This window comes from Colobus angolensis, unplaced genomic scaffold, assembly GCF_000951035.1.
Source record: "Colobus angolensis palliatus isolate OR3802 unplaced genomic scaffold, Cang.pa_1.0 Scaffold479, whole genome shotgun sequence".
Classification (NCBI taxonomy): domain Eukaryota; kingdom Metazoa; phylum Chordata; class Mammalia; order Primates; family Cercopithecidae; genus Colobus; species Colobus angolensis.
This window is the reverse complement of record NW_012118254.1, coordinates 958,118-970,862: the sequence shown is the minus strand read 5'-3', so window position 1 is coordinate 970,862 and position 12,745 is coordinate 958,118. Positions and strand designations below refer to the sequence as shown.

Below are 12,745 nucleotides of genomic sequence, written 5' to 3'. Positions count from 1 at the left end.
AACCAGTATAATACACAGTACTATCCTTTGTGTAATATTTGTACATGCATAATATATCTCTGAAAGGATACAGAAGAAACTGGTAAAACAGGTTTCTCCAGAGAGATTTGGCAGTGGTGAAGGTGATGTGGTTCTGGGTAGGAGCAAGACTCACTGGTTATCCTTCAGTACAGTTTGATTTTTTTCATGAAAGAGTATTACTAAGTGCTGACTTACGAAGGGCGTGTTAGTTCTAAGAATTCTTTCTGAACTGGAATGGGTGTTCAGGATATTCACAGTGGAGTTCATTTGAAAGCTGACTTTAAGAAACATTGGACAATCATTTTACATCATGCTTCTAAGAATGTGAGAGGACTTTTTCCATTCTCAAGCCCTTTTAAGGAAGTTTTTTTCACCTAGATCTAATTGCTCTAGATATGCCCACTGTTCAGCAAACTGGAAATTCTTGTTTTTTTCTGGCTATAACACAACTACATAGCTGACATATGTACTCATTTCTATTAAACCAACACATCTGTTTTTGTGACAAATGTGGACACAAAATTTTTTGTTTAAATAGAATAGCCTCCACCAAGTAAATATGAGAAGCTTAAAAGTTTAGTCTCTATAGCTAACCTGATGTTCACTTTTTCCTCCTGCTTGTTATAGACTGGAAAGGAAAAATTAGCTGCCTGATTTTTAAATTCTGAAATGATTTCTTAGTTTAGAATCAAGTAGTCTAAACCAAGTCTTTAATATGTACACAGTAATATTTATTGTTATAAAAGGTGTATTAAAAACTGCTTAGTAAATTTTACATGTATAAAAACTTTTAGTGCTCAGGATTTAGTAATTGTATAAATTTTTGTGAAATATATCCTGCAGTTTTCTGATTTATTATGATTTTGCTTTTTAATATAACTTTTTACATTACACAAGTAGCACCTGTTTCTTGTAGAATACTGTAAAATTGCAAAGATGTCCAGAAAAGATAAAACTACCTTGAATCTCACCACCAAAGATAACTGCTATTAACTAACATCCTCCTGGTATGTATTTTTGTAGTTCTGTATGTTTGAGGGGGGAGATATAAAGAGAGGAGTTTTTAAGCAAAAATGGATCATATTATAAATATTAGGAGGCAGTGTAACATCTTACCTCCTAATGAAACTGCATTCAGCATTCTCTGAAATGAAACTGAGATCGACAAGTCAATTGAGTCCCGGTTCCACTATTTGTTAGTTACATGACCTTAGGAAAATTTTTAACTCCTTTAAGGCTCATGGAGAAAATAGAGGTGCTTACCTCTTAGGGTTGTTGTAAAAATTAAATGGATAATTCATGTAAAACACTCTGTGTGTAAGTTATAATATCTTTGTATGGCTTACGTTTAGAATAATTATTTTTACTTAAAAATGCAATTTAAGTCCTTTTTAAAATCATAATTTTATCTATTTCTTGCTTAGTATTTAGACCCCTTCCAGCTCAGTTTTGAAATATTTGTCTTTTATTCCCCAAGTGCTTAGGTTTGTACATTTAAGCATATTATAAATTAGTTACCTATAGAATCAGATTTTACTTTTTGGTAAAATCTGTAAATAACAGTTAAAATTCTTCCATGTTGAAATATGCTTATATCTCGCTTAGTTGGAGACTAGCCTAGGGCTTGTTTGTGGTCTTGTTTTTATAGTTTAAGATCAAAGTACCTTCCATTGTTCCTAGACAGGAGTAGGATTACTTGGGAGTAGTGAGGTCACTTAGTCACTGTGGCTGCCTATAAAGCTTACAGTGATAATTGACTAGTTCTGTATCTTTATTCCCTCTTTCCTCAGGACTCCATATCGTCCACAGCCTAGATGAAGTCAATTTCATACAGAACCTTGTGTTTTACATTGAAGCTGCATATAAAACTGCTGTGAGTACTCATTTTAGAATGGATTTTAGACATATGATGTTTTTGTTTTCTAAATACTGGGCAACTCAGTTGTTTTCTTAATGCTACTGCTCATAGTGAACCAACCTAAAAGGCTTCTGGCAGAAACTGTCTTTAGCCTCTTTCTTTATTAAGACCTGTCATCCTATGTCTTCTCTTCAAGGGGGTTACAGAGACAAGAGGGTCAGGATGCTATACTTTCATTCCTTTCAAACTCTGTGATATCTCATGGTATGTATTTGGCAATCTGGGCTAAATTGTGGTCTTATTTTAGTGATTTAAGGTCTTAAGAGCAAGATAGCTAGGTTGTATTGTGGGTCAGTTAGCTACTTAGAAACAAAATTTAGTCATGTTTGTAATATTATCTGCAGGTGTTGATTCAGTGCTTACAATGCAAAAAAGTTATTTTTCCTTACAACTACCATATGAGGTAGGTTTCTGTTAAATCATAATATATTTAACATCTTCTCTATATAAAATGTTAAGTTAGACACTACACAGGAATGCAATTTTTTCTTCTACAGTCTAACATAGACAACTTTTCGTTGTTGTTCACTGACGCTTTATTCATAATTTCCCAAACTGGAAATAACCCAAATATCTATCAACAAGTAAATGGATAAACAAACTGTGGCATATCCATAAAATAGAATACTACTCATCAATAAAAAGGAAGGAACTGTTGATTCATGCATCAGTGGGTGAATCTCAAAGACATTATGCTTAGTGAAAGAAGTCAGACAAAAAAATGTACAGACTGTATGATTCTACTCACATAAAATTCTAGAAATCTGTAGTGACAAAAAGCAGATCCATGATTGCCTCAGCACAGGAGCAGAGGGAGAGATGAATTACAGAGGAGTATGAGGAGACTTTTGGAAATTTTGCAAATATTCATTATTATGATGATAGTTTCATGCCTGAAAACATATATCAAAATTAATCAAGTTGTACAGTTTAAATATGTGCAGGTTTTTTGTATATCAGTTATACCTCCGTAAAGATACAAAAGTTATTATTATTTGTTGAGTATATAAATGAAGTCAATTACTCCAGGACAATACTGGAGACACACCACCAAAGGTGTCTTCTCTGTGTGCCCCTTTGCTGTGTTTCCATTTCTGTTTCTGTTTTTGTTTGTCGCCCAGGCTGAAGTGCAGTGGCACGATCATGGCTCACTGCAGCCTCAAACTCCCAGGCTCAGGTGATCCTCCCACCTCAGCCTCCTGAGTAGTTGGGACTACAGGTATACGCCACCACATCTGGCTAATTTTTGTATTTTTTATAGAGACAAGGTTTCGCTATGTTGCCCAGGCTGGTCTCAAACTCCTCGACTCAAGCAATTTCACCCTCCTAGGCCTCTCAAAGTGCTAGGATTACAGGCATGAGCCACCACACCCAGCCTGTTTTCCACTTCTTACTTACCACCCTCCTCCTTTGTGACCAACACATTATTTTTTTATTTCTGTTAATTGTACAGTTATCTTTTAAATATGTTTAAATAAAAATTAGAAATTCATTTTCCATTTCTGGTGTACTTTGTTTCTTCATGTAGATTCAGATTTCCAACTGGCATTATTTCCTTCTGCCTGAAAAACTTTCTTTAACATTTCTTTATTCTTCTAGTGATGAATTATTGCAGCTTTTGTATGCCTGAAGAAGTCTTTATTTCATCTTCGTATTTGAAAAATATTTTCACTAGGTGTAGAATTTTATGATGGCAGATGTTTTTGTCTTTCAATACTTTAAAAATATTGTTCCACTGTCTTCTTGCCTGTATTGCTTCTAATGACAAATTTGTTGTCAACCTTATCTTTGTTCCTCTACATGAATGTGCCTTTTCCCACTGTCTGCTTTTAAAAATTTCTTTTATGTCTGGGCACAGTGGCTCATGCCTATAATTCCAGCACTTTGGGAGGCCGAGGTGGGTGGATCACCTGAGGTCAGGAGTTTTGAGACCAGCCTGACCAACATCAAGAAACCTTGTCTCTACTAAAAGTACAAAATTAGCTGGGCGTGGTGGCGCATGCCTGTAATCTCAGGTACTTGGGAGGCCGAGGCAGGAGAATTGCTTGAACCCAGGAGGCAGAGGTTGTGGTGAGCCGAGATCACTCCAGCCTGGGCAACAAGAGTGAAACTCTGTCTCAAAAAAAAAAAAAAAAAGAAAGAAAAGTTTCTTTTATTATTGACTTTAAGTACTTTAATTATGATATCTCTTGGTGTTATTTTCTTCACATTTCTTCTGTTTAGGGTCCATTTAGCTCCATGGATCTGTGCATATATAGTTTTCATCAAAAGTTTTCAATTATTTCTTCATATTGATTTATGTTCTCCCACTTCCTTTGGGTGTTTAATAACGTGTGTATTCGGCTGTGTGATGTTGTCCCACAGCTCACAGATGTACTGTTTAGTTTTTTAATTCTTTTTTCCCTCTGTGTTTCATTTTGGACGGCTTCTATTACTATACCTTCGACCTCACGAATCTTTTTATTTACAGTGTCTAATTTGTCACCAATCCCACCCAGTGTATTTTTCAGCTCAGATATAGTTTTATCACTAAAAGTTGAATTTGAGTCTATTTTTCTATATTCCATGTATCTACTAAGCTTTCTGAATGTATGGAATATAGTTATAATACATGCTTTAATGTCCTTATCTGAGTATTCTAACATCTGTGTCAGTTCCAGGTTGGTTTCAGTTGATTGGTTTGTCTCATTATGGGCTATATTTTCCTGCTTCTTTGCATGCCTAGTAATTTTTTATTGGATGAAAGACATCATGAATCTTACCTTGTTGCATCCTAGATCTTGTATTCCTGTAAATATTCCCGAGTTTTGTTCAGGGACCTAGTTAATTTAGTTGAAAACAGTTTAATCCATTATTACTTTTAAAATGTGTTACATGGGACCAGAGTCATGCCTAGTCTGGAGCTAGTTATTCCCCCACCACATAGGTAAGACACTTCTGAATACTCTACCCCATGTCCCCTGAATTATGAAGTTTTCTAGTCTGGTTAGTTAGAACAGGCACTATTTCTTGTCCTGTGTGAGCACTAGGTATTTTTTCCCTTTAATTCTTTGGGTGATTCTTTCCCTAGCCTCAAGTGGTTTTCTCACTTACATGCATTCTTCATTATTCTGCTGAATATTTGAGGTGGACCCTCTGCAGATTTCTGTGGTTTTCTGTGTAGCTTTCTCTTCTCCGTTAATCTGTCCTGCAAATTATGGTTACCTTGGTGTATCTGTACTCTTAGCTCCATTTCCTCAACTCAGGGAGTCTGCCAGGCTCTGTTTAGTTTTTTCCTCCCTGTATAGTGGCTTGGAAACTCTTACAACAGTAGGCTGGGACAGTCATAGGACTTATCCTATTTGCTACCCTTTCTCAGAAATCACTGTCCTTCATTGTGTGATGTTCATTGTGTTGAAAACCATTATGTTATAAATAGTTTTTTAGTTGTTGCAGGTGGGAAGGTAAATCTGGAACCTGTTACTTCATATTCACTGGAAGCACAAACCTAACATAGATAATTTTATGCAAACAGACATTATTTGTTGACCGATGGCTTTGCTTTTGGCACCACAGGCCTGCTGTGGTTCAATGCAGAAGTTAGGGTTCTTTGGCCTCTCCATTATATCCAATGATTATAACAGTAGAATTATTGATATTTCTGTATTCTCATACTCTAACCTTTGCTGCACAAACTAGAATGGAGCTGGATTGGGGGACAGGTAAGGCCAGCCATCATGGCTTACCTTCCTGAAACTTCACTTTAACTCAGAGATTTGGCATGAAAAGTAATTAAAGATAGATACAGAGATATAGATGTGGTGGGAGGGGGTGTGTGTGTGTGCATGCACATACACGTGAGCACATGTCTGTTTCCAAGTTCCATTTCATAAGAGGGCCTAGAAGCAATGACACCTCAGTGATAATGAGCGTACTCAGTCTTGGATTCTGACTATCATTTTCTGATCAAATAAACCAGGGCTGCTTATGGAAGTGGTTGATTCCAGGGCTGTGGTGGGGAAAATACGAGATAAGATTGGAGCATCTTACAGTGCCAAAAAGTGAAAAAATGTTCAAAAAGGGAGTGTTTTGCTTTGTTATGTTTTGTTTTGAGACAGGGCCTCTCTTTGACGCCCAGGCTAGAATGCAGTGGTGCAATCATGGCTTACTTCAGCTTCAACCTCCTGGACTCAAGCTATCTTGCCACTTCATCCTCCCTAGTAGTTGGAACTATAGACAAGCACCATCATGCCTGGCTAATTTAAAAAAATTGTAGAAACAGGGACTGTGTTGCGCAGGTTGGTCTCGAACTCCTGGGCTCAAGTGATCCTCCCACCTCAGCCTCCTAAATTGCTGGGATTTCAGGCAGGACCTACCATGTTCAGCCATGCTCAAAAAGGAATAGGCATGTCAAAAGGTCACAGGAGCCAACCTGAAAGAACACCCAAAGCCAAAGCTGGAGCAGTTTGAACAACAAAATAATAGTGATAGTGTTTTATTATAAGCCAGAGAAAAACCTAAATATCTGTAAGTTCATAGCAATATAAATAACTGAATGAATAAATAAATAAATAAATAAATAAATGGAAGAGAAAGGACAGCTCTTCCTTAAAGAAGAGTTGCAACTAATGGCTGTAGGAGTAATGAAGAGAACTAGAAAATCACCATTAAAGGACCACTGTAATAATCGTTCCTGTCAAGATCCATCAGTGGATGCTGAATTAGTGGGTTAATGTTTGAGAGAAACAAGATATTTGCATGCTCCTAAAGTATCTCTCTCAAGATATTTCTTAATTACAAAGGAAAAAATAGTAACAGTAGAATTGAGAAACCCAGCAGACATCACATTAACCAAGTGATAAGAGTTAATATCACCAGTAATAAGATGTTTCAGCATTGTACATCCCTGCTATGATGCACTGAGAAGGACACAGCATAATGTCTGTAATACATATTCTTGCCTAAAATGCATAATCTCAGTCTAATCATGAGAAAACATTAAGCAAACCCAAATTGAGGGAAATCTACTAAATACCTGATCACCAGTCTTCAAAGAGTGTCAAGGTCACGAAAGACAAGACTTAAGGAACTGTCACTGATTAGAAGAGACTTAAAATTCACAATAGCAAAGACTTGGAATCAACCCAAATGTCCATCTGTGACAGACTGGATTAAGAAAATGTGGCACATATACACCATGGAATACTATGCAGCCATAAAAAAGGATGAGTTTGCGTCCTTTGTAGGGACATGGATGCAGCTGGAAACCATCATTCTTAGCAAACTATCACAAGAAGAGAAAATCAAACACCGCATGTTCTCACTCATAGGTGGGAACTGAACAATGAGATCACTTGGACTCGGGAAGGGGAACATCACACACTGGGGCCTATCATGGGTGGGGGGGAGGGGGGAGGGATTGCATTGGGGAGTTATACCTGATATAAATGATGAATTGATGGGTGCTGACGAGTTGATGGGTGCAGCACACCAACATGGCACAAGTATACATATGTAACAAACCTTCACGTTATGCACATGTACCCTAGAACTTAAAGTACAATAATAAAAAAAAAATAAATAAAAAAAATAAAAATAAAAATAAAAAAAAAAAGGAAACATGACAAATGCAGCATGAAATTCTGGATTGGACCCTGGAATGTAAAAAAGCCATTGGTGGGGAAAAAGTGGTAAAATCCAAATAAAGTCCATAGTTTGGTTAATAGTATTGTGCTGATGTTAATTTCTTAGCTTTAACTATTGCACTGTGGTTATGTTAGATGTGAACATTAGGGGAAGCTAAGTGAAAGGCATATGGGAACTCCTTGTAGTGTTTTTATAACTTTTGTATGAGTCTAAAGTTATTCCAAAATAAAAAAATTTTTAAAGTGATTTTAAAAGCTATATGATTGAGAGGATTTATAGAGCTCTGGCTAAGAGGGTAGGCTTTGGAGTGAGATTCCTTGGACTGTAATCCTGGCTCTGTCACTTATTAGGTGTATGACTTTGAGTGAGTCACTTAACTTCTCTTTGCATCATCAGTTTCATCATCTATAAAATGTAAGGATTAAGGAGGATAATGTAAAATGCATAAATAAGTGCATGGTACTTTGTCAGTACCAATAGAGAGTAAAATTAGAATGAACATTTACAATAAAATATTGGGCTGCTCTTTAGGCTCCATCTTCCAGATCTACTGGGTATTTGCTTTAGTGAAAAAGTTTGAGAAACACCTCTCCAGATAGACTGAGTTATAGTTCTTAGCCCTCCTGATTAACTGTTGAGGAGTCTTCCAATGGCTTGGAGGCTCCAGTAGAATTTAAAGCTATTGGCAAAGTAGCTGCAGGGGCCACCCAACTCATTAGCATCTCCTTAATAAGCATTGTGGGTATATATATATACACACACACACACACACACACGGCAAATTAGTTACTCCTAGTATCTTACATTCAAGGGCAAACACTTCCTGCATCTAGGAAGTATTTAGTAGTTATGACTTGCTAATTGTATATTGGTTATTTTATGCCAGGACTTCGGGATATGGGAACGTGGAGACAAGACCAACCAAGGGATCTCAGAGTTGAATGCCAGTTCAGTTGGAATGGCAAAGGTAATTTTCCTTTCTTGTTTGTACTGCGTATGGGATAAGGAAGTCTGGTGTCCCTTTGTCACAGATAAAACTTAATGTGAGTGTGGACCATAATCAAATTAATTATTATTTTAAACCACAGGCAGCATTCAGATTCTCTTGTAGAACCGTGGATATGTAGATGAAAACTTTCATAAGCTGCAGGTTTGATACCCAACTGCTTTTGTGGCATGTCTTTACTTATATTATATCCCATAATGTCGTGAAAGGACTTAAACTAAACGTATCATCTCTACCATTACAAAAACAAGCAAAAGAAGGCTTTTATTCCTTCCATTTACCAGTTGACCAAGCTTTATATCAAGGAATCATCTCTCAATCCTCTATCCTCTTTATTTTCCTCCATCCCCCAAATCATCATCATCATCATCATCATCATTAGCAGCAACAGCATTACTGTTCAATTTGGCTCTACTTTTTCATCCTACCCACTCTTGTCTTTTCTGGAAACAGCAAGAAGACATACAATAAGATAGCAGGAATAGGATCAAACATATCCATTATGAGAAATATGCATGATTTAGTCTCTCTTTCTAATATGCAAAAACATAGATTGATTTTAAAAACTAAAAGAAAATCCAATATATGCTGTCTATAAGAGCTCTAATATAACAAAATGATACAGAAATGTTAAAAACAGAAGGATGAGCAAAATACAGTCTGACAAACATGAAAAAGAGCTAGGGTGACTATGTGAATGTCAAGTGAAGTAGAATTCAAAAAATATTACACGGAACAAAGAGGACAAGGGGAGTCATAATAGAATTTCATTCTATTTTTGTTTTATTTTATTTATGTGTATATGTATGTATGTATGTATTTGTTTTGAGATGGAGTCTCACCTTGTTACCCAGGCTGGAGTGCAGTGGCACGATCTCGGCTTACTGCAACCTCCACCTCCTGGGTTCAAGAGTTTCTCCTGCCTCAGCCTCCTGAGTAGCTGGGACTACAGGCATCCGCCACCATGCCCAGCTAATTTTTTTATTTTTATTTTTAGTAGAGACAGGGTTTTGTCATGTTGACCAGGCCGGTCTTGAACTCCTGACCTCAGGTGATCCATCTGCCTCGGCATCCCAAAGTGCTGGAATTACAGGCATGAGCCACCGCGCCTGGCCTAACAATCTCATAGCGCACTGAACAACATAACCAAACATCCTTCCATGTCATTTCACACAGACAAATTTAGTTCATTCTTTTCAGCTGCTATACAGTATTCAATAATTGCTCCATTGACAGAATTGTCTTTATTTTTTAATATTCCAGATAATGCTTTAGTGAAGATCCTTGTACATACATCCAGGTAAATTTACACAAATATTTTTATAGGAAAAATTCCTAAAAGGGGAACCCTTAAGCTAAGGGATGTATACTTTTAAATTGCCCTTCAAAAATATTTCCACTAGTTTACATTTCCCCATCCTCATATGATGGATATATGTCATTATATACCATAGATGTCATTTTTCTTTTCTTTTTTTTTATCATAAACTGTTTCTTTCAGTGAATAAAAGTGTTTGACAGAGAAATACCTTTGGAAACAAACATTGAGAACATGTTATTACAACCTGTTTCTTTTTGCACTGGTACTTATTATTACAAGTTTACATATAGAGCTTTTTTGCCATTTTTCTCAATACCTGGATATTATCAGTATTTTTATATATTTGATTTAAAGTTTTTTCCACTTAAACTTTTTTACTTTTTATTTTGTAATCATTTCTGACTTAGAGGAAAGTTATAATAATTGTACAAAGAATTCCTATATAGTACCCTTCACTCAAGTTCCCTACTTGTTAATATTTGCTTTATCTTTTTCTCTGATTAAACAAAACACACACACACATAATTATTTTTTTCTGAACCAGTAGACAGTACATTGCAGACATGATGCCCCATTACTCCTAAATATTTCAGTGTGAATTTCCTCAAGGACTCTTTTATAACCATGATACAAGCATCAAAATCAGGAAATGAACACTGGCATTATACTGCCACCTAATTGACATAACCCATTCACATTTATTTAATTGTCCCAATAATGTGATTTATGGCAAAAAAAATCCTTTTGATCCCGGATCCAGTCTAAGATAACATATTACACATTTAATCGTAATGTCTCTTTAGGCTTCTTCAGTCTGGAGTCCTTACTTGTCTTTCATGACCTTAGCATTTTTTAAGAGTATAGGCCAGTTATTTTACAGAAGGATCCTCAATTTGATTTTGTGTGATATTTCCTCACGATTAGATTCAGGTTATGTGTTTTTGGCAAGAATTCCAGAGACGTGATGCTGTGTTCTTAGTTTATTATCAGGAAGCACATGATGTGAATTTGTCCCATTACTGTTGATGTTATCTTTTATGAATTCATTAAGGTGGTATCTACCAGGTTTCTCCACTGTAAATTTTCTGTTTTCCCTTTGTAATTGCTATGACTTGAATGTTTGTGGTCCCTCCTCACCAAAATTCATATTGAAATTTAATTACCAATGCAGCAGTATTGAGAGGTGGAGCCTTTAAGCTGCGACTGGATCATGAGAGCTGTGCCCTCATGAATGCATTAATCCACTCATGGATTAATGGATTAGTGAGTTATCATGGGAATGGGACTGGTTGCTTTATAAGAAAAGGAAGAGACACTTGAGCTAGCACACTCAGGCCCCCTCATCATGTGATATCCCATTTCACCTCGGGACTCTGCAGAGTTTCTACCAGTCAGAAGCCCTCACCAGATAGGGCCCCTTGACCTTGGACTTATCAGCATGATGAAGGGGAGCCAGGTGCTGTTCCTCAAGACAGTGGAAGAAAGACCCCAAGGCATTTCAGAGATCTTAGATGCTGCCTTTTCTATCACAGGCCCAAAGGCCTAGGAGGGCAGAATAGTTTCAGTGGACAGGCCTGGGGTGTTCTTTATGGTGTTCTTTATGCCCAGGACTGCCTTGGGACTCTACTCCCGGCACCCCTGCTTCAGTGTTTACTCAGCTCATGCCACTACTCCAAAAGGTCCAAGTGATAAACCTTGAAGGTATCCATGTGGTGTTAATTCTGCAGGTCCACAGAATGCAAGAGCTGCAGAAGCATAGCAGTTTCCACCTGGATCTCAAAGGATATATAAAACAGCTTCTGGGCCCAGGCAGAGACTCGTCACAGGGGTGGAACCATCACAGAGAGCCCCCGCTAGAGCAACACTGAAGCAGAAACGTGGGGTTGCAGCTTCCACAGAGAGCTCCCACTAGGGCAGGACCACCACTGGAATGCCAGAACTGTAGAGTCACTGGCAGCATGCAAGGCCTGCCTGGGAAAGCTTCAGGCACCAGACTTCAACCCATAGAAGCAGCCACCTGTACTGTACCCATCAAAGCCATAGGGGCAGGGCTGCCTGAGGCCTTAGAGACCCAATCCCAACCCGAGCATGGAGTCAAAAGAGATTATTCTTCAGCTTTCAGATTTAATGTCTGCTATGCTGGGTTTAAGACTTGCTTTAAGCCTGTTATTCCTTTCTTTTTGCCTATTCCTGTCTTTTGGAATGAGAATATCTCTGTCTGTCTTAATTCCTGTACCACCATTGTATCTTGAAAGTTGATAAATTGTTTTGATTTCAGACTCACAGATGAGATTTTGGACTTTTGAGTCTTATCCTTGGTGGTGGAATGAGTTAAGACCTTGAGGCTGTGGGGGTTAGAATTAATGTAGTTATATGTGAAAAGGACATGAGTTTGGTGGGGGCAAGGAGTAGAATAGTAAGGCAGTAATTAATGAGTATTTTGTGCCTGGCCAACTTCTACTTACCCTATAGGTCTCAGTTTAGATGTCATTTCTTCAGGGAAGACTTTCAAAACTGCCTTCTACCCCCAAGACTAGGTCAAGTCTGCCCCTTAATTGAAGAATTACAGATAACTAATAAATACTAGAAATAATATTCAATCTTGTTAGCAATTTAATGCATGTGAATGCAACAGATATACCATTTTTTATCACATTAAGAAAAAATTTTAAGATAATACATTGTTTGCATTAAGGAAGGTATTGTCATATACTGCTAGCGATAGCTATGTTGGTACAACTTGCAAGAAAAGCAATTTAGCATTATGCCTTAAAAATTATTCATACTCTTTTACCCAATGATTCTACTTCAGGGAATTGATGCTTACAAAATAATTCAAAATGAATACAAAGAG

General features: G+C 37.2%; 1 protein-coding gene across 5 annotated transcripts in view; it reads left to right on the top strand.

The window, feature by feature from the left end:
* Positions 1-12,745, top strand: part of PHKA1 (phosphorylase kinase, alpha 1 (muscle)) — a 127,580-nt gene that overhangs the window by 27,240 nt on the left and 87,595 nt on the right. For all 5 annotated transcript variants that reach the window (XM_011958905.1, XM_011958904.1, XM_011958903.1 and 2 more), the window contains exons 5-6: positions 1,812-1,894; positions 8,451-8,531. In XM_011958905.1, coding sequence (XP_011814295.1) covers positions 1,812-1,894; positions 8,451-8,531 — 164 coding nt within the window. The remainder of the gene's footprint in view (positions 1-1,811; positions 1,895-8,450; positions 8,532-12,745) is intronic.